Source organism: Channa argus, chromosome 24 (assembly GCF_033026475.1).
Source record: "Channa argus isolate prfri chromosome 24, Channa argus male v1.0, whole genome shotgun sequence".
Taxonomy (NCBI): Eukaryota; Metazoa; Chordata; class Actinopteri; order Anabantiformes; family Channidae; genus Channa; species Channa argus.
The window spans coordinates 2,169,035-2,196,696 of record NC_090220.1 but is presented as its reverse complement, the minus strand read 5'-3'; the positions used below and the strand labels follow the sequence as shown (position 1 = coordinate 2,196,696).

Below are 27,662 nucleotides of genomic sequence, written 5' to 3'. Positions count from 1 at the left end.
CTGTGTGTGAAGAGAGGTAGTCTGGCACAAACACACATCTCAGGATTGAAATGAAAAAAAGTTCACAGATGCATTTCACAGGCATGAAATTGAATTATAGGCTTTGCTTTGTCAGCACAATTCAAAAGTAGTCATCCTAATCATATACTGACCAGTTTATTACAATGTTGGCAATCGCTATCGAAAAAAAGGCCGTCCTCAGGAGGACTCTGGGAATGCTTGCAATGACAAACAGTAAGAAAAAAAGGACACAAACGTTTGCTTTAACTACATTAAGACATTTAAGTTGCCCTCAAGTACACAAACATCCGTTGTTTACAGGGTCTGAAAGCCAATTAAAAAAATAATTTAAAATTCAAATGTTTTGTAAATTTACATTTAGACTGCAGCGTTGTGTACCTTTTCTGCGCATTTCACTCCACTCAGCCTCATTCAGAGAATGTACTCAAATATTAGTTACATACAAACCAGTAAGCACTTCACATATATAAAAAATAAATGCTTGAGCCAAGGCTCCGTGTCTTTGCGCGAGTCAACTTTCTCCTTAAGACAAACCAATGGGAGAGTCCACATACTGTAAAAAGAACTTTGGATTTGCATTTGTTAAGAACTAAACTATTCAACTGTCTTTCTTTCACTTTTCAAGTATAGTACAATGTTCTGGATTCTGTCTCCTCATTGCTACGTTCCCTCACTGGGTCATGTCGTAATCCAGGCAGCATGAACACAGCAAGCTGATGTGCTCTTTTTAACTCCTCTGCAAAAAATGCTTTGAGTTGGTACAACCCACTGGATGAGGGGTTAGGAAGCAGAGGGCATGGCAGCAGCGCTGTTGGGGGATGTTGGGCTTAGAACAGAGCAATGTTAGCTATATTAGCCATAGCAGCAACAGCCGAAGTCTCGTGAAAGTGGTGTTGGAGACATGTACTTCAGGTTACTTCTTCCTGTTGTGCTGTCTCCGTGCCTGTAGCCTCTGGCGTGCGCCAGATGGCTTTGATCCAGCTCCAATAGAGAAGGAGGGAGTAGCTGGAGACCCTGATAATAAAGACAGACAGACACACAACATGTTAAACAAAAACTATTTTCTTTTACCTTTTCTGCTAAGAAAAAATTTTCTTTGGCAATGCAAACAAAAAATGTTTCGGACTTATTTGTCAAACAAATATATTTTATACAATATATAAAATATATATAATATTCTACACTATTTTTGTAGGGGCAAACCACCCTGAAGATCAAAAAGTTAGCAAGCAATATTAGGATTTCATAAGCAGTACTTATTCTTTAGTAATTGGGTGACACAAGATATTCAGACTGTCAGTGGATCAGTTTTAAGTATTACAAGTAAACAGTACATGCTGAGAAAACCACAGCAATTTGTCGTGTGTTTATCATCATTATCTTATATGCACTGCACAGAAATAAACTGTTAAAAAAAACACATTAGATATACCAAAGGGAACACTATTGAAGCCTTGGATGGGAGTTCCAGGACTTCCAAAGGGATTTGGACCTGCAGCAGCAGCATTCTGGCCAAAGGATGGTGTAGATGTTCCTGCAGAGAAAATAGCAATTAGCAATAGCAATTCAATTACACCAAACAACAAACCAGAGATAATCTATTCAATTCCACTGGCCAAGAAACTAATTTAGATTAAATTCTTAAAACTACATCATCTCAGTCTAAGCAAAAAAAAAAAAAAAAAAAAAAAGTGTTTTTTAACTTAAATCACACAGTAGAGCTCCACTGTAACATAAAAGCCAAAAAAAAAAAAAAAAAAAAACACATTTGTATTTCTTACCAAAAGCTGGTTTGTCAGTAGCAGCAGCCCCAAAGTTAAAGCTTCCCATCTGGGGTGCGGGATTGTTAGAAACTGGTGTTGCAAACTGGGGGCATGACATGCCAGAACCAAAATTAAAACCACTGGGTGCTGGCTGGGCAGGGCCAGAAGGAGCCGGTTGAGGAGCAGCACTGCCAAATGTAAAAGTGGAGGAGCTCTGAGTCTGAGTTGCTGCGCCAAATTTTGGCGCAGCAGAAGGAGTAGTGGTGCCACCAAAAGGAAAAGCAGTGGCACTGGCCCCAAAAGCTGGTTTTGCTGGGGTCCCAAAGGTGGTTGCTGTTGTAGCCGGTGCTGCTCCAAAAGCAAAGGGAGCTGGGGTGGGGTTGGAGGAAGGTGTGGATGATGCTCCGCTTCCAAAGGTGAATGGTTTTGGTGGTGCTGTTGAGGAGCCGAAAGTCGGCTGCGCTGCTGACGCTTCAAACAATGGCTTCCCAAATGCGAAATTGGACTGAGTGGTTGGGGCAGCAGTGGTTGAGGCGGTGTTTCCCATGCCAAAGCCTCCAAATGAAGCTGTGGTTGTGCTCTGGCTGGGTGCTGCCTGGCTAAAGGGAAATACCTTCTGACTGGATTCTTGAGGATTTGGTTGCGTGATACCAAATGCAAAGCCACTATTGCTAGAGGTTTTGGTAGATGCAGCCGCAGTGGTGGTAGTGACCGTTCCAAATTGGAATGTGTTCGCTGTATTAGGGGCCTGAACTGTGGCTGAGCTGGCACTTGTTGTAGATGGTGTAGACCAGTTTTCAAAGAGGGACTTCATTGACTGCTGTGCTGCAGGATGTGTGATAGTGACAGAGCTAGCAGAGGATCTTTCATTGGAGGTGTTAGTTAAGCCTGGAAAGACAGATTGAGCAGTTGTGTTGCTGTTTGTTGTTCCACCAAATATTGATGCAATACTTGAAGAAACTGTAGATGTTGGCTTAGTAGTGGTGAGGGATGGAGACTGTCCAAAGCCAGCACCTACAGTGGTCACTCCAAAGATGGGCTTGAACTTCTGTGAAGAAGGTTTGCTCTCTGGAGCTGATGTGGCTGAAGATGTGGCGACAGCAAAGATAGGTTTGAAACCTGAAGCCAGAAGAGGGTTTGTGTTACTGACTGCATCTGAGCTGCTGGCAGAGGCAGTAGTAGCAGTGACTGTGTTGGAGGCTGTTGAAGCAGACGGGGTACTGATCTGGCTGGCCAGGCCAAACAAACCTGCTCCTGCTACTGGTGGGGTGCTGCCAGAAGCCTTGGAGACCTGGCTGAAAACCTGAGTGAAGGCAGAGGGCTGCGCCATACCAGCAGTGGAGGACTGTGACTGGAAGGCAGCAGGGAGCTGTTTTATATCCGCTGTTGTTGACGTCTTCGGGATTAAACCATTGGGTTGAACTGATGTTGTTGATGCAGACACTACAGATACAGCAAGCCAACAATGGAGTGAAAAACATATCAGAATCTTTTAAGTGTGTGGTTAATACAACCCCAATTTAAAAAACGTGGGGACGATGTGTAAAAAGTAAATAAAAATAGAACGCAACGATTTGCAAATCTCATCAACCCACATTTTATTCACAATAAAACATAAACATACCAGATGCTGAAACTAAGACATTTTACCAGTTCATGGTTAGCTCATTTTGAATTTGATGGCAGAAACGCATCTCAAAAAAAATTGGAACAGGATAATTTTTTACCATTGTGCAGCCTCCTCTCTTTATTTAACAACGGTCTGTAAACGACTGGGAAGTGAGGAGACCAGTTGCTGGGAGTTTAGGAGAAGAATGTTGTCCCATTATTGTCTGATGCAGGATTCTAGCTGCTCAACAGTCCTGGGCATTTGTTGCCAGATGTTTGGTTTATGATGAAACGCATGTTTTCTATGGGTGAAAGGTCTAGATTGCAGGCAGGCCAGTTCAGCACCCTGACTAAAATAACAGCCATGCTGTTGTGATGCATGCAGTAGCTGGATTAGCATTCTCTTGTCCGCAGGACACGACATCCATAGTTTCCAAAACAAATTATAAAAATTTTGATTCCTCTGTTTAGTATTTTGCCAAAGACCATTTTACATGAGCTTTGGCACAGAGAACATGCTGCGTTTTTTGCATGATACAGCTTTAACCTACATTTGTGGATTGTAATTTCTTGAAGTGTTCCTGAGCGCATGCAGTGATGTCCAGTACAGAGTCATGCCTTTTAATGCAGCCCTGCCTGAGGGCCTGAAGATCCCGCATCCATGATATTACACACTGTAGATGGTGGGAAGTTTTCACAATTTTCATTGAAAATGTTTTTTCTGAAATCGTTTCACTTTTCCAGCATCTTTTTGTGCAGTTTGTCACAGATTGGAGAACCTTTGCCCATACTCTGCCTCTCTCCTATATCCAGTCATGTTACTGACCTGCTGTAATTAATCTAATTAGCTGTCAAATGCTCCTCCATTTTTTTTTTTTTTATTTGCAGCAAATACTTTTCCAGACTTTTGTTGCCCTGTTGCTTTTTTTGAGGCGTGCAGCTCCCATCAAATTCAAAATGAGCTAATATTTTACATGAAATACTAAAATATCTCAGTTTCAACATCTGATATGTTGTTGATGTTCTATTGTGAATAAATGGTGCAATTTGTAAATCATTGCATTCTGTTTTTATTTACATTTTACACATCGTCCCAACTTTTTTTTTTTAATTAGGTTGTACAGTGATGATGACAAAAGAGTAACAGAAAAAAAAATAATGGATTGAATTGAACTTATTTTTAAAATAAAATTGTCTGACTGATATTTTTATGTTTTAAATCTTTTAATCTTTGATATTAAAAATAAGACAATTACAATACTTAAGATTAATTTTTTGTCATCACTAGAGGGCAGTTTTTTTATTAGATGAAACACTATTGATACTTTTAGAGGTACAATTTACGGTTGTGAATTCTAGACTAAAAATTGTAGCAAAGACATCATCTCTGCCCAGAACATTGAATCACTTGTTTATATATTTTTTTATGTTTTTCATTTATATGGTAAATATGACTTCTTTATGAAACAATGTCAGTGACCGTACCTGTAGTTGTGCTGGCAACAGATACAGAACCAGGAGAAGTGCTTGTCTTCATCTTCAGAGCCTCCAGCAGTGGGTTGGAGGCAGTAGGTGCTATACTTTTACTGCTGCCTGGGCTGGGGTCCAGGTTGATGACTGGGATGGCGGGGCTCTGGGTTGTAGGGAGAGGAGCTGCCAACAGGCTGTTCAAGGTGATGGTGGTGGAACTGGTAGAGGCGGTGGTCTGGTTCGAAGTGGCAACTGGGGGAGAGAGAGATTTCTCTGGCTCTGGATCTGACCAAGAACAGATTCACAAGAGGATAAGAGGTGAGGGTGTGTGCTTATCCAATCACCATCTATACAAGACTGAGCAAGTCTACAAGTATTGGGAAAGCAGTCAAATCTCTTTAAAATAAGCTTTAAAACAAGGAGAAATTAAAAGTCGATTTGTCTTTTGGAAAATAGATCTACAATAAAACTATTGACAAGCCTGACCAAGTATGACATACAAACGTGTAAAATACAATAAATGGATTTATCTTGTTCACACATGTACACACCACTCTCTCTCGCCACAGATGGTTTATAGCTACTTTCTAATAACTTCCAAACCGTTGTTAATTCTGTGTGTTAATTCTTGTTTCATGCAATAGTTTGTTAAGCTGAACAGCCAATAGGAGTGATCTCTGACTATGAGTGACATAGATTCAACATGTTGAATCAGCTGAAAAGCCACTGTTGGGAGTCAGAATGGGGATAACTGTTAGCTTGGTATGTCACTTATAACAGAGTACTGAAAACACAGGATCAACATTTTGTCACTCCTAATTAAAAAAGAAAAAAAAAAAGAAAAACCCTGTATTTGTATTAAAAATGATGCAGCTATAAGCTACATGACAGTTGCTGCTTTTTGAAGAAAGTAAGCAAAACAAACTAACCCTCCCGCTCAGCCCTAAATGTGAAATGCTGGATATCTGACCAAGCATCGACATTCAGCACAACAGAGACCACTCTGAAAGTCCCAGAACCTTTAGAGAAAAAAACTTGTCTCGTCTTAGTCTACATTAAATAAGGTAGATCTACAATGCAGAACTAAATTTAGGTCCTTGTTTATCCAGTTGAAATGCAGATAGAGGAACTAAATTCCACAAAAGGTTTATGAGCCTAAGGAAAAGTCCTGTTGATGGAAGCATCGTTTTTTTTTTTTAATTCTTGTAGTTGCCTCTACTTACCAGGCATCTCCAGGAGTTTCTGAATTTTGCTGAATGCAGATTTCTTCTCTTCATCCAGGTCTTTCGCAGTGATGCTGTATCCCAGCTCTGGAGGTGGGGGCTGCACATTGACAAACATGGAAAGTGATATAGTAAAAACTAGGTCACTGTAACACATTTCTGGAAGCATAAAATATTAAGTGCTAGCTCTTCTTACTAGAGTGATGTGATCGTCCCGGTGGCTAGACACCAGCTGGATCTTCCGTTTTCTCTTTCCACCACTAACAATTGAGTCTGTTGATGCAGTGATGGGGACCTTGGGAACTGGAGTCAGTTTGGCTACAAAATTGTTGATTTGATAAGTCATTTACAATCATTACTTTAATAACAAATGTCTATGTCTGTGCCATGACTTTTATACATGAGACTTACAAGTAACAGGCGCCTTGTCCGAGGCTGTGTGGTCTGACCTCACTGAGGAAGCAGAGCTGGGAGATTGCCCATCATCCTCTCTGTAATGAAACTACAAGTTATACAATGATCTTTATAAACATGTTGGTCATTTGATTATATGTAAGATTTAGAAAAATGCATAAAAGGAGGTGGCTGCATCTGGGTTTCCACAGACCTATTAGCCAATCTTCAACAAGCAATAAAACACAAATCATGGGTATGCACCAGATTGGCAGATGTGCCATTATTAAGCAATTGCAGGAGTTGAAAAATGTCCAGAGTCAACCACAAATGGCATGCAGCCCACCTCAGAAAGAAAGCAGCCAACACATACCTGGGTCTCTTGGTGACCCCCTCTGGAGTCTGAGAGCGAGACGATCCCGGGCTGGACAGAGGCGAGCTGGGTGCTGATGGTTTCTTCCACTTTGTAAGTAAACACAGACACAAAGCTTAACAACTTAACTCTCTCTCTGCAGTCACATGTCCTGTAAAACAGCAGGTAAGGGTTACCTGGGTAAGGCCTAGTGAAGAGCTGTAGGAGCTTTGGATAGGGTTTCTTTTTGTGCCTGGGGTCCCTCTATTTGCATTATTCCCACTACCAGAACTGATGGAGGAAGTGCGAGACCTCTTTATGATCGACTCCTCTGCCAGTGAGGTCATCCCTCTTTTCAGGCTGCCCGGCCTAGAGGAAGCATATATTTAGATGGATACTCCATACTAGATGCATGGCTATGGGCCGCAATAAAAACAACTCAAAGACAAGTTTTTAAAGCCAAACTCACTTGGGGACCAGCTGTGATGGCGTTCCATTGGGCAGAAGAGGTTCAAAAGCAGAGTGTGCACTTCCACCACTGTCGTTACGCCTTGGGGAATGAAAACAGACATAATCTTGAAAAATACTTACACTTCCTGAAAGAATGAATGAATTACCAGAATGTCTCCATTAGAGATTAAACATTTCTGTAGATATCATTTCTGTAGCCTTATTAACCAGAACTAGGCTAAAATGTGTTATAGCCTGACCCATCATGAGGTGGTGAAACTAGCACATTGATTACACTGCATTGTAAAATCAGCCAAGAAGACCACTAGGACTAGGAAAGCAGTAGGAATGCACTTGGTTTATCGTCTATAAATTGGCAATCGTGTAGGTGGATTCATTCTTCAACTCTCATGCTGAATGTCTGTTCAGCATGAGCCCATCCAGAGGAGTTGCTTAGACTGTGGGGAAAAGATGTATTAAAAAAAAAAAAAAAAACAACTAAAACTGGGATTCAGCTATCCTGTTTGTTTACCACCAGCTTTGCATCTGTAAAGTGTTTATGTCGACTGCTACTTTATACGAAAAGGTGATGGAACTGAAGTACATCTGCTGAACTTGTTACCTTCTTTTGCTTTTCTGCTCAGATGTAAAGCTCCTTTCCTCATCCCCCACCTCTCTCTTGCGGGTTGCCTTCAACACCCTGAGCACACTTTCTTTGCAACAGGGGTCTGCTGGGGCCCTGGGGAGCCCTGCACAACTAAGATGGTCCAAGCTGAAAATAAAACAGGACATAGTGTGGCTCCTGTCAGTTTGAAAAGTCTGCACTGTTTTACCATAAATCAATAATACATAAAAAAATGATTTGGCACAAAATGATTATCCAACCTTGAAAATGGTACACAGCAATACAATGTACATGTGATTTAGTCTTAGATAATGGGAGAAAATTATAATATTGGTGGCAAATTATATGTTTGAATGGGGAGACCTGGGGATGTTGTGGTCAGGCCTGGCGATCTTCACAGTGACGGGGCTTAGGGCACCGGGAGAGTTCCGAGGGCTGAGGATGTTTTTCTTCCTGAAACCATCCCACTTGACAGGAGGCAGGACTCCCACGGAAGAGACACCTGGCTGCTGTAAGGGGTAGTGACGTTGGGGAGTGATGCTGAACCTGCCCACTGCCCCCACTGGCTCCCTGAAGAGGAAAAACACTATGATGCCACCATCCACTGCCAAATAAACAGCATGTGTGTACATATTTTAAATAACACTGCTACATTAAACATGGCATTATTGGGAGAACGTATTCTTCTATATAATACTTCAGGATTCCCTCAGAGTCCGTGGCTTTGGAGTTTTAGCCCTGATTCATTGTATTTTTAAGTACAGTATGCTTAAGTATTACGCAGACTACAAACATTACTGTTTACGGTTTTTGTTTGTAGGGGAAACGTTACATTTTACACTATAAGTTATATTCTAAAGTATCTTGCTATTGTGGTAAATTATTAATATTTGCAAGTATAGACTAAATCGCATTAATATCTACTATACTATAATGCGAGTGTGAAATTGAATAGCACTATAAAACTCTAATGTTACAACCTCCTGGAGATGAGCCATCAAACATACGTTGTTAGAACGACATTAACTTGCCCAGCAAATGACAGCCTCCTGTTTGGAGTAAAGACCGCATGGTTGGGTTTAGACAGCTTTTCCCGCAGTTGCTCTCGGGGATTCCTTGCAGCTCTCGGCCTCCCAGGGTCAGTGTTTGGACTTTCGGGTTTCCCGATGTAACTCCCCATGAGGAAATCCCGAGGGCTGAAGAGGAACGAGTCACTTGCCAAGGCTTCCCTCCGATAAATCCCAGTATCACTGAGCCTGTGTCTAAGGTGTCCCTCTGAGTCCCGAAGCTCGGTCCTGTTGTTGCTGTTCCTCGCTTTCCCCCTTGTGCTTACCGACACGCCGGTCCACCCCCAACTCAACAGCCAGTGACGCAGTACGGCTGGGACGTTGAATCCAGCCCGCGGATTCAGGCCTAACCAGGCGGGAAGAGGTTCTCCGCTGTGATAGTAAAACACAATACAACAAACTGCGAGAAATAAAGTTGCGTAAAGAAAAGTAAGACTATAATACAGAACAAGAATAACTACGCCTACAGCAGAGAGAAGCGCTAAATGTTTCTCTCTAGGTGACATGGCGGCAACCCGCCGCCGGAGGACTCTCATATCCCATCATGCTGTTCTTCTGACTTCCCTTATTCTTTGTGGGTTCCAGGGCGTTCGCGTGTAACGTTCTGCTGAATCATCGCCGCCTTGCGCTCGGGCGGAGGACAAATATCACAATAAAAGCGGTAATAGTAGCTCTACAAGAAACGTTCATTATTATAGAAATCATGATAGAGAAAAACCTGATTATCAGTTAGATGTAGGATACGAACAGCAGAAAAGTATAAGTAAATACACAACATGCAGAAAAATTGTATATAGTTGGAATAATAATACTAATGGGAAAGTTTGTTGTGGTGGAATTAGTTTTACCTAGTTGTGTCAAGTACTTTTCACCCTGAAGTTCAGGTACCTCCACAGAATCAAGCAGTAAAATAATGAATTTAAAAAGTGAAAATTTCACTAATTGGGACATTTAACACCAGTTGATATGTATAATTTTTAAGGACAATACTATATACACTTTGGAAAGATAGGTGTTTTTAAAAGGGCAAAAGAAACTACAGTGCCCATTGGCCATTTTTAGGTCTAAATCTAAATCTAAAACAGCTGCTCTGCCATGCAGTCTTTTACAATCTTATTATTTCAACTAAAACACTGTCAGAAAGGTGATAATTCTGCACTGTTTCATATTAAGGTTATGATGCATTAGTGGAGTCATACTGGAGTGATTATAAGAAGTGGTTGTAATGTTTTGGCCACCTCATATATTTTAAATAGAGTGGCCCGAACATTAGAACCACCTCTTTTTATAATAATTGTATTTGTCTATTTGTAATTGTGTAAAAATATCAGTTGAAACATACAGTCAAAAAAAAAAACCCATAAAAAAAATAAATTACATACTGCCAAAGGTGAAATTCTTTCAGAACATTAGTATCATCACATTCATTAAAATAATTGTTGAAAAGGTTGTACTAAGTTTAGTCATTTTGTTATTTGGACTCAGTAAATACATTTATATTTGCTCAGTTTAATGGCTTGGATAAAAAAAAAATTAAAAAAGAAAAGAGAAGCGCAGTCTGGGGTATTTCTGTTAGAATTTTTTTCAGATGCACTGAGGTTCAACTCAACTTTATTTTTTTACTAAAAAGGCACAGGCACAGAAAGACCGAAGTCTGAAATAAGCATGACACAGTTTGCAAAAGTTAACGCTGGGTTCAACCTAACATAACAAATAGCAAGCCACACTACACAAGCTCAGTTGGCCTTGCTGTGGTACATCCCTAAGCCTGCAAGATGTGAAGAAGTCTTCAAATAATCGCTCAGACTCACAGCAAACTGAACACTGAGAAAGCAATTATGTGACAGATTTATTACAGTCCACAGGGAGAGGAACCATTTGGTTCCACCTAATGTCCATAAATGTTTTTGTACAAATTTAATGTGTGTAGGGTCAAAATGGAAATGAATGACATGAATCATTATATTCCTCAGAGGAAAAAGTGCTGCAGTATTTTATTATTGGTCATATATTTCAAATATCTACTTGATTTTGGTCAGTGCCACAGCTCTCCTCTCTGTATTCTGAAACAAGGCTCGGATCAGATTCTTCACCTCTGAGCTGGAGAACTCCAACGCCAGCGGACCTTTACCATCAGCCCACCTATTGAGAGAAGTCAAGGACAAATCAGCCACTCACGCATCTATTATAACATTAACAACATGCCCTACTTTGAATTATAAAAGTGCACCTGCCAGTTTTATACACAAAGGTCAACTGACATGTTGTGACTAGTACTAAGCATGTTGAAACAGTTGTGCAGTTGACTTTGTGCTCAAATTTAGCTAGTTTCTGTCTGGTTAGATATAGAATGAGGTTTGTGGCCCTACAACTGTGTCCAGAGCACTCAGTAATCATAAAAAAATAGATTGATTACTCTTTATGTCCTTAATAATTTAATAATGAATCATCAAAGCAATACTCACTAACAAATATCCCAGAATGTGAGTCACACTTATATAATAATACTTAACAGGACTCAATGTTTCCTTGTTACCTGTCGACAATCTCCTGCAAGTTCGCCCGCAGGACAATAACCAGCTCTTTGAAAGTGCTCCATTTCTTCACATAAAGAGGAACTTCCTCCTGATATTTCTTGTTCTTGTTTTCCTCAGACAAAGGGATAAAGACCAGTGGACCTTCTTCGATTATGGTCTGACACAGAGTGTGGAGGTGCTCCCCATCCTCAGAGGAAATATCCTGTAGATCAACAATAATGTAATAAGGTATACTACGTGTATGCACCAGATCATGTACTGTCGTTTTTTATCACTTGATTTTAAAACATGATGATGGCAAAGATTTCACATGTCAAGATAGGGGTATTTTAACAGCCATGGACTGTATCCAGAGCAAAAGGTAACACCCACACCTACTAATAAAATTACACGTTGGGCTTTATTATTTGAGCCATTTTAATAAATACAATCGATAGTGTTGATTTTCTAATAAGCCTTATTTACTGAATCTGTCTTTTCCTCATTTGTGCATTTGTTAATTGAATTCGTGCTATTATTTGAGAGGTTAAAGTTGATTTCCTCAGTGAGCTGAGCGTCATACAATGTTATACATTTCCAATTATATCTATTATTATTTCTAAGGATTAGTTTTTGTTTTCTTCTGGTCCATTTTACTGCATGAAACTGATAACAAGTGCTACACTGAGCACACAGAGGCTGTTCAATGCAAAACAAAAAGTCTAACCTCTAGCATCATGATTTTGGCAATGATTTCGGCAATTGCTGTGTTGAGGAGGTTGCCCATTGCCTTACAATAGATGCTGACTGGTAGGACATCCTGCCACACTGTCCCCAACTGTTTCAACTGGTGAATGACCTGCAATCAAGCAAAGAGATGAACAGCAAATGTTTAAAAAAAAAAACACAACAACAAATGAAAGACAAAATAATATTGGATGAATAAAAATAAATAAAAGATTCCACACTGTTCGGCCTCACACAGGCCTAACAGGTGTTTCCTTAACACTGAAAAGTCGTTCAATACAACACCAAAATCTGCCAGTAACCACACTACCAGTTGATTAGAGGCCACTCCTACCTGCCTTACTGCTTTACTTGCTGCTATGTAATTATCTTCATCATCCAGATTGCAGAAGTTGTGAGCAGTGGAAAGCCTCTCCAATAGTTCAGCTCTCTGGACATTCAGCTGAGCTAAAAAACACTGGGTACCTAAGAGTGAAATGTAAAGACTTTGAGCAAGCACAGGAACATTTTTATAAAAAAATCAAGGCAGTAGTTTTGGAGACATCTAGATATAAACTTCAGTGTTTGACAATGTCTTACCAAAACTATCCTTTAGCAACCATACATGTTCATGGTAATGTGTTTTATCAGTTCCAGAACAGTTTACCTAGTTTTCTAAATCCAGGTATCATGTCAACAAATGTAGCAACCCCATCATTGAGGGGCTGTGGCAAGTGAGCTCTGAAATGGTGGCCCAGTGTGAGCAGATGGTGGGCAAGGTACATGCAGTTGTTGTGCTGGATGGCAGCTAGGTGAGGGAACTTGAGCAGGTTTTCCCTGAGTTAAGTAGAAGAGAAACTATTAACATCTTCAGGTACAATGCATGAGTTTACTGTGTGTAATGGGATGGAAACAGCCTTACTTGTGATATGTTGGTACGACATCGTGAAACAGTTGGAAAATGTTTCTCACGGTGAAGAAAAGCTGCAATGCACTGAAAGGAGAACAGACTGATTAGAATTTACATGTTCCGACGTCTGACATGTCATCTCAAAATATACATATATTTATTTTTTAAGGGGTGGGGAGACACGTCAACATAATTAATTACGTAAATATGTTGATTAACAAAACGTGTGTTGACGCTCCGTGAATAGACAGTAAGATGGCTGTATCTGGAATCTGTTGTAAAATAGGCACAACTTTAATTTACAGAATGCCTGCAAACTATACATCTCTGAAGCCATTATTTCCTTGTCCGCAATGTTGTTGCATAATCACATTGAATGCACACCATTATTTGGCTGTGACACTCGAGAAGGGGTCAACCACCAAGTTAAGTTGTGCTTTACTGTGGGGGGCTTTGATTGGTTTACAGGCTCATTGAAGGCCCAATCCTTGTCATAGATACTTAGCTTTGGGCTTGTTTTGATCCAGAATGCTGGCCAATTTCAAATTTTAACAGTGTTTACCTTTCATATGCAGCCAAAAAAAACGGGGAAACAAAGTATGCATTTTTAGCAATGATGATGAGAATGACAATTTTAAGATTTTTTTAATCGGATAACATGGCTTTTAGACTAAAAGCTTGTTTCCATTTTATTCTTTGGATTCGTCCAGAGAGAATGATGTAAAGCGCTTGAGGATTAAATAGCTCCCCTACAAACATCATAAAAGTTAATATGTACAGTCCCGCTGAGTATGATCTTGTTACATTTCAGATACTGTTGCTGCGGTCCTTTAATCATAAATTGGAATATCATCGCGTTTCCAACAGGGTATAGTTTGTCAAATTCTGTTCGGGATAGTCTGGTGCAATTGTGAAATACTTCAGGTGATTATGTCTTTGTCAGCCCCTCTTTTATGTATTGTCAGGCAGTTGGGCTGCTGCTATATCCACTTCTTTTCAAGAACTATAAGGCATTTAATCCCAATACTATAATGAATGATGGTGAAACTTTACAATATACAAAATTACAGTCAAGGAAAACTTCTTGTAAGTAAGGTAAACAGGCACTAACATACCATTGTGTGGAGCCCCCAATGGCTTCACACAGGGTGTTGACTGCCAGCTCCATCAGCTGCTGCACTGACTCACTGATACAACAAGCTGGTAAACTCAGACTCCATGCAGACAACTGCTTTGTATTCTCCATCCTCATCTCCCCCTTTGTGGTGTCTTGCTTCACTTTCACCTCAGACTTTGGAGCTGGCAGCTTGGGGAGACGCAGTTTTGAGTCTGGTGTGATCTAAGGAGGGAGAAGGATTAACAGTGAAGCAATTAAATAAAGATTAACGGCTTTCTGCATGTCCCTTTAGGGGTCACCACAGTGGAGGATGTTGATTTGGCGTGAGTTTTTACGCCGGATGCCTTTCCCACCCAACTATGCCAATTTATCTGGGCTCTGGACCCTGCAGAATTCTCTTGGTGGCTGGGTAGGGCCATACCTGGTGGGGTGGGATGCTCTACCACTGAGCACCAGACCCCCCTAGGGTGGGTGTTTAGAGTCATCTCCCCTGTTTATCAAGAATATAAGGAGGGCAGAGGAGAAACAAGGCCTACTCTAGACGATATAACTGGGTCCCCTTGCCATCTTTCTCTCTGGCTAAAGAAGCTGATTGGATGAGTTTACATGAAAGGAACATTCACTAATTATTATCTCTAAAACAGCTAAAATTCAATTTGACTTAAAATATTCTGAGCAAGGTACCGCTCGACTATTGTGCCAAATATAAGACTAGTTTTATTTGTAAAAGTGGGGATCGTATACTTGAAGACTACGCGTAGCATTAAGCATTGTTCACCCCCTACGAAACTACAATTACAAAGAAAGTACATAATATGTATGCTCAATGTTTTCATCTTCTGAATTAAATCACCAGTATATAGTATAGTATATATGCAGACACTCACGGCCTTACTCACACATACTTTAACAGTGTTGTGCATCTTGGAGGTCATGAGTTTGCGGGCTGCCACAATGACATCCTTGCACTTCTTGCTGGCAAAGTGACAGTTGACATCCCTGGCATATTTGAGCAGATCTGTAGAATCACCCTGCAGATACTGCATCTCCTTCAGAGACTTTTCAAACTCTTCAGTTTCCTTTATCACCTTGAACATGCACAAAAAAAAATGTATTCTGTAAAAATATATTTCCCATAAATAGTTACTCCTAAATAACTAAAGTAAAAATAATATAACTAAAATAATATTTTACATGAAGACACACTTCATTCCTATTGGTGAGTCTACAAAATGAATGGTTACCACCAGGATAATTTCAGTTTATAGCCCACATTCACTTTACTATACTAAATGTTGTTGGGTCCATACAGTGTTGTATTTCTCCAGCTGACTGCTGTTGGTGGGGATGGAGTAGAGCAGACACTCATGGATGATACACTGAGAAATGTCCTCCCAAATCAGCTCCCCCAAGAGAGAGGACAGTTTTTTATCACCAATGGAGACGTCTAGAAAATAACAGATATGTGCAATATTTCAACAAAATACAGTATGACGTAAATATATATGATGAACAGGGCTCTTCTTTTTTTAAATCCCAAATTCAGGTTGTCACGCATGGTAATGCTATTTGTAAAGTCTTTCCACAGCCTTTTTTCCCCCACTGATTGGGGGGAATTCTACCATTTCCATTGATGTGACTGATTAAACAATAAGAAAGTTAAAACACTTAGTGAACTTATGATTCAGGATGGTCGGGATCTAAAACACACTGACACTGTGCAACTTTAAGCTTGGAAGACTCAACTATACTTTACCTAGCAGGTGCAAATGTAGTGTCTTGAGCACCAGGAGCAGTTTGGTGTAGACCTGGGAGGGAGTGGACCGCTCTTCGTGGCTCTCTTCCAAACAATGCAAGGCCAGGGAGGTTCCCTCACCCTGCTGCTGCATGACCCTCACTGACAGTGACGGGTATACAACCAATGGCTTCAACATATTCTTCAACAGCACCTGACCTGAATGACAGAAATAAATACTGAGTAGCTTGTGACCCTGGACGCACTTAGTTTTCAGCTAACTTAGGAACAATAAGTGGGCTGAATAATCAGGAACATTACAGGAAAATGCAGTTTCTTGCCAAAAATAGGCTTAGTATCAATGTCTTCCTTTACATGGTCTACCAGAAAGAACTGCCCAGAAGAAGTAAAATGTCTCATCCACTACATTTGTTCATAAACTTTAGGGGAAATATTTAATATTTAAAAAGTACTACAAGGTTTAAAGGGTTGAACATGAATTTAAACAGATACCCAGAGTACTATATATTTAACAGAAATGATTGCAGTGTTGCTTGTACTTACTGAAGAGCTTGATCTTGCGTGGAAGGTCTCCCTGAATAGCCAGAGCTTGCAGGACACAGCACAACAAAGCAGGTGGTTTTGTTTCACCATCCTTACTGAAACCATGGCTCAGCTTCAGCTCAACCTTCAGGAAGGAATTTAGACCTGCAGGCTCTAATGATAGAAATTCAACATCCATCACTAATGCATTAGACTTGTATAGCTTTGCCATCCTCCTTAAGAAATAAAATGCATCTAGTTAGTGCAACTTAGATGAGAGAAAGCTCTTAAAACATAATACAGAGTTGACTTAGTATTTTGATATTAGAAAATATTTGGCTACACATTGCACATTTTTAACTAGTTTGTTGTCTTACCTTTTGATGATGGCAATCTCCAAATGACGAGGCGCTTCCATTCTTCTCCCAGATGATAAATCAAGTTCTCTCTTTGCACAGTCAACTCAGAGCTGAGAGCATAGAGCATGGGCAGCTGGGAAGTCTTCCAGCCCTTCAATGACTCCACACTGGCCCTTGCCTAAAAAATAAATAAATACATACTCAGGGACTCAGGATACTGGGTTACTGTAAATGAGAATATACTGTACATGTAGTATGGGAGAAAATACATTCTTCTCCCATCATTGCTTAAACCAAATAATACCTAAAGCACACTGACTATTTTTCCCTCATTAATCATTTTTAATAAGAAGTAAAAGCTATCCAAAGCAGAAAAAAGGCTGTGGGGACATGATTTGAAAAGCTCTTACCCTTTCCAACTGGCTGGCTGCATCAACATAATTCTTCTCCAATAAAGCTTTGCTGAACTCCTCCATTGCATTGTGAAACTGGGCCACACAAAAGATAAGACATCCACAGGAACATTGAGAAGTTTAAATTATGGATGCTCAGATAAATTCTTAGTATGGATTTCACAAGTTTTTCCAAGTATGAATATCACAAAACTATGCATTTAAATTGTTTTCCATGATAATGTAAGCCAATTTGTATATCCTTATGAGACCACAATAAATGCCAGCTTATTTTATCTCATTTATTATAGTGGGTGCACATTGAAAACTTCATAAATAGTGTATTGTATATCCTTATTCAAATACATGCCATATGTACCTGTTTTAGGTGCCCTAACATTGTTATGATAATAGTATTTTTCTCCAGATGTTGCTTTAGCTTTGCATACTCAGCCACAGCCACATGGATATTTTGCTGCACCTGTGTTCACACAAACAAACACCAAACAGTTAGGACTGCAACGCTGCTGTAAATCAACCCTGAGAAGAACCGAATCCACTCTTTTTTGTTCGTTAAGGGGAACTATCTTATCGCTTTAACTTAGAAACTGTTTCAGTCCTACCTCATTCTCAATGCAACTTTTAAGGGTATCCATTTCTTTAGAGACTTCATCAACCTGTATCATTAGTTCCTCGGATCCTTGAAGACTAGGTAGGAAGTCGCCATACCTTTTGTTTATCATGTCACATAACTCCTCCTAAAAAAAAGGAAAGAAATAATTGAAAACTTTTCATGGAGCTGTATGTTTGGCTTCAACCCCAGAACATAACTGCTTGCATACAACTTTGCATGTATTTCAAAAGGCTCTAGCTCATGTTACTGTACTGTTAATTACATGATCATGATACACAAGTAACGTTACTTCTTTTGCTGACTGCCTTACACAGCTAACAGATTGTTAGTTTCAGCACTATTGATCCTTCTTTAAAAAAAAACACGATTTCCCAATAGTTCATTCACTAAACAGTCAACTTCTCTATAATATATGCAACCGTTACTTATTGATGTTATTTGACTTTTTTCCCCTTGGCTTAGATATTATTAGTGAAATGGTTACAGGTGGGAAATAAGGCTGCATTTGTTTTCAAACTTGTCCTCGTGTTCGTATGTATTGGAGCCACGTAGCTAGTTAGATGTCACTCCTGAGTATGCAACACAATTGGCTAACTTTAAGTTAGCAAACAGAAGTTCAAACGAGACAGGGAATTTGATGGTTACTTCGGTAGAAACAATAAAAGTCTTTCTACGATTTCTACGATTAGTAAAGTTTCTTACCCCTTTCAAGCTGCTTTCGCTAGTTTGAACTGTACTTACCATGGCTAATGCTATGCTAGCTAGTGAATTACCTTTGTATCTTCTACTTTGCGCGACATTTTGCTTATTTTACTGGACAAGTCCTCCTTCTCCAGTTTGCCAGAGCTGGCGAGGACTTCAGTCACAAACGACGCCATCCTGTACAACGGCTATATTATTCAAGTGTGACAGATCAGCACAACAACTCATCACCCGCCAGGCTATGTGATTGGCTCCAAAGGGATCAGCAGCTAGACCATGATCCCGCCTTTTCCACCCACAGCTCTTCTTCTTCTTCTTCTTCTTCTTCTTCTTCTTCTTCTTCTTCTTCTTTATTTGGTGTTTTTAGGCAGCTGGCATCCTTCAAGTTGCGTTACTGCCTCCCACTGACCGTACATCTCATCAAAGTCAGTTTATTTTAGATATTTTAGATAGATAAAATAGCCTAGTTATTCTAAAAAAAAAGCAACTTGAAGCATTGACTTCTACTGATGTATGCTAATTCAATTTGCTTACATCCTATATGGTACTGAAATTTCGTACTCTTTCTTGGCACTGGCACTGCAGTAACATATCTGGTGTTTCCTGAAAAAAAAATGTACTAGGGTGCCCAACTCTTAATCTGGATCCCGTCCGCTAATGGTAGCTCAATGGGTAGAGCAGCAGGATGGGGGGCAGAAGTTGCGGTGATCAAATCCCAGCCTGTCCACTAGGTGTGTCCCTGTGGCAGCGCCACCGAGCCAGAGCCACCGGGTGATGGTCTAAATGGAGAGAAAGGATTTCAGAATTTCATCATATATGTGCTCAATGACAATAAGGGTTGTTCTTGTACCTCCCAGCACTTGGCGCTTTTCTACTTATTGGTACACAGAGCACTTTACACTGCATCTCATTCACCCATTTAAAACCACAGCTGCTGTGCAACTGGCCAACACGCACCGAGAGCAACTAAGTTGGGCTTCACTGTCTCGAACCCACGAGTGTGAATTGGTAGACGATCGCCACTGTCGCAGTCGATAAGTAAATGAGTGGAAAAAATGAGTAAATACACTCATGTATAGTGATTTATATATTTATATATTATATATATTGATTATTGTGCTTTATTTTAAATAGCTCAAGATCAACGCACTCAAGTTCTAGCATCTACACAAATTACAATTCAATCAAAGCAAAACTTGTTTTTTGTACTCTTCTCCCAGCATGTTTCCAACGCTCTTTTCTTATTTATTTTTTTGATGATAAATTCCACTTCCACAAATTCCATGACAATATATTAAACCATTACTGCCTCTAAATGCCAGGCAAATGTAACCAATAGGTAAGTTGGTGATGTCATAACAGTCAGACTTATAGTGCATTTTCATGTAAGCCGATATTTAGTGCATTTAATTACAACATCCATGTAGTAATTATATTACAATTATAATATATAAAATTAATAATAATATATTTGTGATATTTACAATACAAAAATCCTGAATTTGTAAATCTAATTTAATCTTTTTCGTAAAAGGCAGTGTGAAAGAGGTTATTATTATTTAAAAGTGCAAAAGTATCAAAATAATAAGTGAATTGTGCAAGCACCCTTTACAGTTGAAGTACTTCCCATCTTAGGAGTCAAGCTGATAATTTAAGGGGACACAAGCTGTTGAGAGTAGAAGTGAGATAATCGGCAGAGGAAAGAACATACGAAGTTTAAATTTGATTTAAAATGTATCTTGAATATCAAAGTGCCTGCTTTATACACCAGAGTGAGAAGGACACATGGCGGGGATCAGTGGGAAGAATGAGGGAAGAAGGTAACGCTTTAAGCTGGTTGCCAACCGCCAATAATAATCACAGAAGAAGAAGAAAGCGCCTGCTTTATCCACCAACTGAGTAGGTGGCGGTTTGGTAAGGTTGTTTTAGAAGAAGAAGAAGAAGAAGAAGAAGAAGAAGAAGAAGAAGAAGAAGAAGAAGAAGAACTCGCCCCCATTTCTATGGAAACGACAACAATTCAGTTGCCGTACGTCAGCCTAAGGTTCCAACAACGTAAACTACGTTTTCGCTAATTGCTAGCGCTGTGTGCGTTTGCTCAATTAACTGCAAGTGTTGTGTGCTACTATTAGCTAACACCAAGCTCATAGCGTTGTGTGAATCTTTACAGTTAGCATTAACGCTAAAAGCTAGCTAAATATTCATGGCAGACAACTGGAACACAGATACTGGAGAAGCTGTATATCGGTCCTGGGATGCAGTGAAAAATTTGAGAGTAAAGTAAGTCCAAACTCAAAATGATCCGTTACATTTAACGCTACCCACAAGAGTGGACTCGGGACACGTACTTTAAACATGCTTTACATTTGCTTCCCCATTTAAGGGTGCGAATAGAGAGGGTGACCTCCACAACAGCCCTCTCGCAGCACCTCCAGCAGCAAGTTCTGTCCCATCAAGACAGAGGAGCCATTGAACTGCAAACCCTTACCTCACAAGCCAATATGGGTAATGTTAACTATACAGTAATGTTGGTTTTCATTATAAAACACTGCTGGACAGTATAGTTTTCACTCATTGTACCACTCACAACAACATGCATTACCTTGCATTGTCAACAGGTGATAATGAGGAGGAGCTGGTGGTGGGCTGGCAAGAGAAATTCTTCAGTCAGGTAAAAATGTAACTGTCTAATATTCTCATCCCATTACTAATTATAATGACAAGCCTCACCTCAGATACCATAATTGTGAGTGGTTCTAAATTCATGTCTCTTTGCTCTATTTCTGAACACATCTGCCTCCACCTCTCCATCATATTAATGTCCTGTCTGTGATTCTAGTATGAGATGGAACTGTTCCTGAATGAGGCAGTATGTCAGACCCCTTTGGACCGCCAGTATCACACTGAGGTCAAAGCCCTGAACAGGGCCAAGGGCAGAAAGAATCATAGAATTTTTACATACACCGATCATGACCGATACACCAACTGCCTTCACTTCCAACAGCTGGTAGGTTGTGGTGCATCTTACAGTCTCAGCACCTTGACCCACTAATACACTTTACAGCAATTAAAGGTCATTTACAAAGTAGTTAAATGTAATTTTAACTCACATAACATGTATCAGAAACAAAGTGAATAGTCAAATATTGTGTTGTGTTAACCTGTGCCCAATTTGCTTACTATGTCTTTAAAGTATGAGATGCTTTTCTTCATTCGTTAAAAACATAGTCTATTGAGTGTTTTGTCATTTTAGCCATAGTACAATATTTTGGGTAAATATACCTTGTTGGATTGCTAAGTGTTACATATCTACCAAATTTCCCTCCATCCTTCCTGTGTCACTGTAAAAGTAAGCATCTTTTCTCCTGTTACATTGCATTTATACCTTTTTTGTGAAAATGAATGTGAAAGCAAAAAGTCTGTAGCATTGGCTATAACTGTCTTTTTCGGTAACTTCTTGTTTTGACCCCTAAAGCAGCAGTCAACTGACTTATTGCACAAAGTCAAATCAAGTCCCACCTTCCTGGCTGAAAGGATGGCCAACGTTAGGCACAGACGACAGGACAGACGCACCATGTAGGTTAAAACCAGCTAACTCTGTGGAACATACTCTACTTGCATTAAATTGTGCAATTGTAGCATGATCATCTTTCTTTAAAAATGTATTAATTAATAAAGATAGACATGTAAATGTTCTAAATATATAATATGGGATGATATGGCTTATTTACAGGGATTGCAGTATCCCTAAGTCAAAAATCATAAACTGGGAACCCACAGAAGAGTTTGTGAAAAGCAGCCATGTGATTAACAATGCTATGCAGACTATGCACATCATGGGAGACTTGGCCCCCCCAGGAAGGTAAGACCATAACCATAAAAACACAATTTCTTTTCAGTCTTTATCGGCGTACATGGAAGAATTAGTGCCTAAGATCAGTTTTGATCTGATATTACAGTGTATCTGGTATGTGTTATCTAGATGATTACATCTGATTACAACATTCTAACTTGATCCTGTCAACAGTGTGATCAAAATCATGATTTTTTGCTACCTGTAAATCAGAGGAATAGTGTGACTCCGCTGAAAGGTCTTATGTCAATAGTTCTTTTATTTTTCTATTAACAGGTTTCATTTATAGCTTGAATAAAATCTTAATGTGGATCTTGTGTGAATCAGTGGTGATTTGTTTTTCTTTCTCTCACTCTCAGGCTGGGGCAGAAAGAAAATGAATGTTTGCTGGTAACCATAAAAACAGATGGCAATGGAACAGTCATTGTAAAACCTGACTTTAACAAAGGCAAAGAGCCTTACAGGTAAGTCTACAGCATCACTAGCAACATTGTAGCTCATGTTAGCTCCAGCATTGACTGTCATATCAACGTGTTTTAAAACACATGTATCACCTAAGGTACTTGACAGTGTGAATATTTAAAGTGTAAGATGGTGCACCAGCAGCAAAAATTCTGCCATTTTCATCCACTCTAAAATATATATTGGCAATAGAATGCAATATAACAAATATAATAAAATGGTTATGGTTTGAATAATATGATTGTTTAATTACTCAAAACCCATGTGGTACATGCGCTCTTGTGCAGGATTGTAACAGATGGGGGAGACGTTTGGCGTCTGACTGTGGAGAATGTATCCACTTCTCCGAAACCAGAAGAAAGGGACAGGGAGCACAATATGTACAAAGATGTGAGTTCATATTCTTCACCTTTTTTCAGGACCATAGCAGAATATATAGACTGTATACATATAACATATTACATACATGAATACATCCACCTTTCTCTTTCTCTAGCTGTACGTAAGGCACAAAGAAAACCTCAAGAGCCTTGTTGGGCAGGACTTTGAAATGGTAAGGAATTAAAAAAAATCGTCACATCTGAGAAGCTGTAGCCAACAAATGTTTGCCATTTTGGTTTGATGAGTGACTAAAATTACTGATCAGCAATCGAACTAGATTGGAAACAAAAATACATTTTACACTTTTCAGTTGGAACTGCATAGGCTTTCCCACTTACTAGATCTCTGTCCACTAGCCTCCAGGGGGGGTTTTGCGTTACCTGATGAACGGAGAGATAGGTGAGCAGGAAATCTTAGCCCACAGTATACTTATCTATATGTCTTTGGAAATTAAATGTGTTCCTTTTTCTTTCTATACAGTCTCAGCTAAAGGTTTTGAATATGATAACTTATACATTCACTTCTTTGTGGAACTGCCCAAAAGTGAGTCGCATTCTGTATGTTGTATTGTTTATATTATAATATTGAGGTCCTGTTGCAATGTTATAAATCAGTGAAACTAAACTCAGTTTAATATAAAAAAAGTATTATCCTTTTTTTTTTGCATAAGATTGGTCCAGTTTGCCATTGCAGTCTCTCTCAGGGGTAACCCAGACCTGCCGTACCAAAACATTAGGGAAGGTGTGTATGCTGTAAAAGAATTGTGAACAACCTCAGAGCATGTCTGCGAAGATTTGTCAAACTCTATTCTTTTTTCAACAGGAAGACGTAGCTTTCTACAGTTACCCTTTCAGCTTTGAGGCTTTTTACATGAGTGAAACAGAGAGTGGTGGTCAGTATAAGCTGAGGAATATTTTTCCAGTTTTAAAAGGTTAGACTTGATAATACATGAGTTCTATTCTTGTTTCAGAATCAATTCCCCAGTGGCCTGTGCTCTACTTCAGGGTTCTTTCTCTGGATTTCTGGCAGCGCTATCGAACAGAAGGCTATGGCTATCTGCTTTTTCCTGCCAGACCTGGTAGGCTGTGTATATTGATGTGGGGTTAAAATTATGGATTCACTTTAATAACTGTAGTTCAGTTGATAAGGCACGTCCACCGACCAAAGGGTCAGTGGTTTGATTGCCAGTCCCGTCTATGTGTCGAAGTGTCCTTAGGCAAGACACTGAACCTCAAGTTGCTCCCGGTGGGTTAGATGAGCACCTTGCATTGCAGCCACCGCCATCAGTGTGCGTCAATGGTTGAATCAGAAGCAACATTGTAAAGCGCTATATGAGCAGCCATTTACAAATCTATTATTAATTAATTGACTAAGCTATTTATGTTAACTTGAATTATTGAGGAATATTTACTTTAATGAACTTAAGCCAGTGGTTATGTATTTTAATTACTTGTTTTGTACAACTGAAAGTTCATAGATCTTATACTCATATACTATATATAAAGAGAAGCAAATGCAAGTCAACATTTTTACTTAAGAATTACTCAGCCAACTGACTAATTAGCAGAGTAGCTGCAAATAATTGTTAATTGTCATTTTTCTATTCTAAAGTTGGATTTTGGGTTATTTAATTTTACAAGAAACTTGTGTCTGTCTGTGTTCAGGTAAACGTACAGTAACCTGCCACACATGGAGACCTCTTCAGACGGGGACAATCTCTGCACTGAGGCGTTTCTTTATTGGAGGTTCCCCAGAGCTTGAAGAAATTAGCTATGTCAGAGTACCTGGAACCTTCAAGGTAGGCACAAGCCTCTTTTAATATCTCTGTACAAAACATGTGGATACTTAGTTTCAGCTTGTTTTTTTTGTTGTTGTTGTTGGTTTTTTTTTTTTCATTTTTTAACATATTTCCTTAAATGTTATATTCATGTACTAAACAGGGCCAGATAGTAGTGAGGGCATGCCACAATATTTTGATTGATAGTGAAGAGAAAAAGCAGAAAACAAAAAGTGGATTATGATTATGCTACAAATGATTCCACTGCAATTTTCTCTTTTGTAATTCCAAGTCATGTAATTGCATTTATCTAGGTTGACAAAATACATACAAATCCATTAAAAAACAACACTGATCATTTATAAAATCTATGTATAATTATATAATTAAGTACTCTGTTAATACGGCGTTTTCTAAAGGTGTTGTGTTTCTGTTTTCCTCCTGATACATCTGCACTTAAATTTGTTGAATATATTGTAATGATTATTATTTATTGCATGTCTTTGTCCATGATTTTGTTGTGTTACAATGATACTAAAAATGTTTTTTTGGATCCATATTTTCCTATTTATCTGTATTTTGTATGTTGGTCATATGTATTTATATATTATATAATTTCTTTTTATATGGCTGCAGGGAGAGAGACTGAGTCGCTTTGGCTTTTGCACACAAACCACTGGAAGTGTCACTTTTAATCTGCACTGCATCCAGCAAGCAAGGCGAGCCATGTTTAAGTTAACATAATGATACACACATTGTGTACAATATATAAGTAATGAAATGATCTGTACAGTACCTGAATGTGGGGTTTTATAGGTTGTGTATGTTTCAGGGCCTTTGTTGATGTCTCCATGTTGAAGAAGAGAAGGGAGAAGGTTTTTCACCAGCTGGGAGGATTTAGTCAGCAAGGAGCTATCTGCACCATCCTCGGTAAAGACATTTACTCAGAAATATTTATTTAGTGTTTCATATAAATTAACTTCATGAAGTGCATATTGCAGGTTAAACAGTTTAAAAAAACCCTACATAATATTACACTTAAATAGAAAATGTTTTACAAGACACAGACAAGGTTTTGAGCAATGCCCTAAAAACTGCTTTTTTCACAAGTGTATCAAATTATGCAATGTAAGGGACTTGTTGTGATGAATCTGAGTGGGTGAAGCTTTTTTCCACTGGTTTTGTTTTATGTTTTACTGTTAATGGTTATCATGAGGAGTTGTGCATGTTTACAAACCCTAGAACTCAATTCCAGTTTTGCTTACTGGAAGATAAGAAATAGATAAGAAGATAAGAAATAAGAAAGCAAATAGGAAAACAAATGGAGGAGCATTTGACAACTAATTATTATTTGGCAACACCCAACAACAATTAGGAGGTGTTGACTTAGCCTTAAACTTCTGCAGATCCCAATCCAGTCAAACATCTGGTGCTGAAAAAAAAAAAAAAACCCACTTTCTTCATTCGTTTTCTGTGTTGTGAATCCCAGTCCTTGTTGCAATGTTCACTTAGAAGATTAGTTTAAAAGTCAATTTAAACGGGAGATCAGCTTGTATTGAGTATGTGGTTATTTCTTTTTACGTTTGTTTTGTGCTTTCCTCTGTCAGAAGCCTTCCAGAGGGCCAGGAGAAAGATGCAAGAAGCCAGAGAAAGTCTTCCAAGGGACCTCATCCATGCCACTTCCCAACTCCAAATGGAATCTTCTGCATAGAAAATATTGTATGATGTTATTTGTCAAATAGGTCCATAGCAAGTATGAAGCCAATAAGTCTACTAAGAAGGATAAAATATCATGCATCCACTGTACATTATCTTTCAGATTGTATTTATTTTTGTAACATATGGAAACATGAAAACTGATAACCAAAAATAATACTAGTTATAGCATATTCAATCTAAACATATTTGTTTTAATGTAGACTTTTGAATGAACTATAACCAGTGTTTCTTGTATTTTTCTAATGGCATTCTAATTTCATACAAATTTATGTTTTATATGTTTTCTATATGGTAATGCCACATACATTTCAGATATAGGAACGTGACAGTAATTATTTTGTTTTTATTTAGGTCGTTATGTAGGTTATATGCTTTTTGGAGTCAAATACTAAATATACTATTTTATCACTGTAAATCATGTTCATATGCTTTATATAAAAGGAATTACTTTAAGTGAAGCAGGCTTATTCAAAGTGGAGGCTCTAGGAAAGCTCCAAAGAGAGTGTCCTCATTACCTCTTACTTGAGTAATTACATACTTCTTAATATACAGTACTTAAATACGTACTTTTACTTTTGATGCATGAGATACATGTTTCCAGTACACACCCTGTCAGACTTGAGATCCCAATCGTCCTTCTCGTGCTACATTCACAAGAGTAGGACATTTTGGCTTTATAAATAGTTACGCCCGTGCTCCACTGTATTACTGTTGATCTCAATTTATATGCAACACCAGCACAAAATTCTTTTACTTGAGACAAAACGACAAACGAATAAATTGATTAGTCCACATCATCGACCTTCCGTCGGATTTTGCGTGGTGTCCCGTTGACCTTCGTGTTCGTGGTGTTGTCGGGCCATTTTT

At 39.0% G+C, this 27,662-nt stretch overlaps 3 protein-coding genes across 4 annotated transcripts; 1 reads left to right on the top strand and 2 right to left on the bottom strand.

The window, feature by feature from the left end:
- Positions 1–137: 137 nt before the first annotated feature.
- pom121 (POM121 transmembrane nucleoporin) lies at positions 138–10,302 on the bottom strand. The gene is made up of 13 exons (XM_067494827.1): positions 8,933–10,302; positions 8,269–8,471; positions 7,903–8,052; positions 7,300–7,380; positions 7,028–7,199; positions 6,852–6,940; positions 6,497–6,576; positions 6,282–6,403; positions 6,086–6,185; positions 4,878–5,147; positions 1,803–3,227; positions 1,454–1,555; positions 138–1,035 (listed from the first exon to the last, which is right to left on the bottom strand). Exons 1-13 carry the CDS (start codon positions 9,506–9,508, stop codon positions 935–937), a joined length of 3,471 nt encoding a protein of 1,156 aa, XP_067350928.1. The 5' UTR covers positions 9,509–10,302; the 3' UTR covers positions 138–934.
- Positions 10,303–10,949: 647 nt separating this feature from the next.
- Positions 10,950–18,906, bottom strand: zw10 (zw10 kinetochore protein). The gene is made up of 16 exons (XM_067494828.1): positions 18,678–18,906; positions 17,894–18,028; positions 17,650–17,751; positions 17,289–17,366; positions 16,897–17,056; positions 16,541–16,693; positions 15,998–16,195; positions 15,552–15,688; positions 15,147–15,329; positions 14,240–14,463; positions 13,137–13,208; positions 12,882–13,051; positions 12,570–12,700; positions 12,216–12,347; positions 11,509–11,711; positions 10,950–11,114 (listed from the first exon to the last, which is right to left on the bottom strand). Exons 1-16 carry the CDS (start codon positions 18,780–18,782, stop codon positions 10,994–10,996), a joined length of 2,304 nt encoding a protein of 767 aa, XP_067350929.1. The 5' UTR covers positions 18,783–18,906; the 3' UTR covers positions 10,950–10,993.
- Positions 18,907–20,252: 1,346 nt separating this feature from the next.
- On the top strand, positions 20,253–27,620 carry mks1 (MKS transition zone complex subunit 1). Of its 2 annotated transcripts, none has more exons than XM_067494115.1 (18): positions 20,253–20,883; positions 20,987–21,108; positions 21,222–21,274; positions 21,443–21,610; positions 22,082–22,179; positions 22,337–22,465; positions 22,816–22,920; positions 23,206–23,308; positions 23,415–23,471; positions 23,656–23,698; positions 23,780–23,842; positions 23,970–24,040; positions 24,122–24,191; positions 24,270–24,377; positions 24,964–25,097; positions 25,713–25,795; positions 25,909–26,006; positions 26,684–27,620. In XM_067494115.1, the coding sequence occupies exons 1-18, from the start codon at positions 20,807–20,809 to the stop codon at positions 26,785–26,787; spliced, it is 1,686 nt and encodes a 561-aa protein (XP_067350216.1). In that variant the 5' UTR covers positions 20,253–20,806; the 3' UTR covers positions 26,788–27,620. The 2 variants fall into 2 exon arrangements, with proteins under 2 accessions (XP_067350216.1, XP_067350215.1); XM_067494114.1 differs by having other exon boundaries at positions 22,079–22,179.
- The last annotated feature ends 42 nt before the right edge of the window (positions 27,621–27,662 follow it).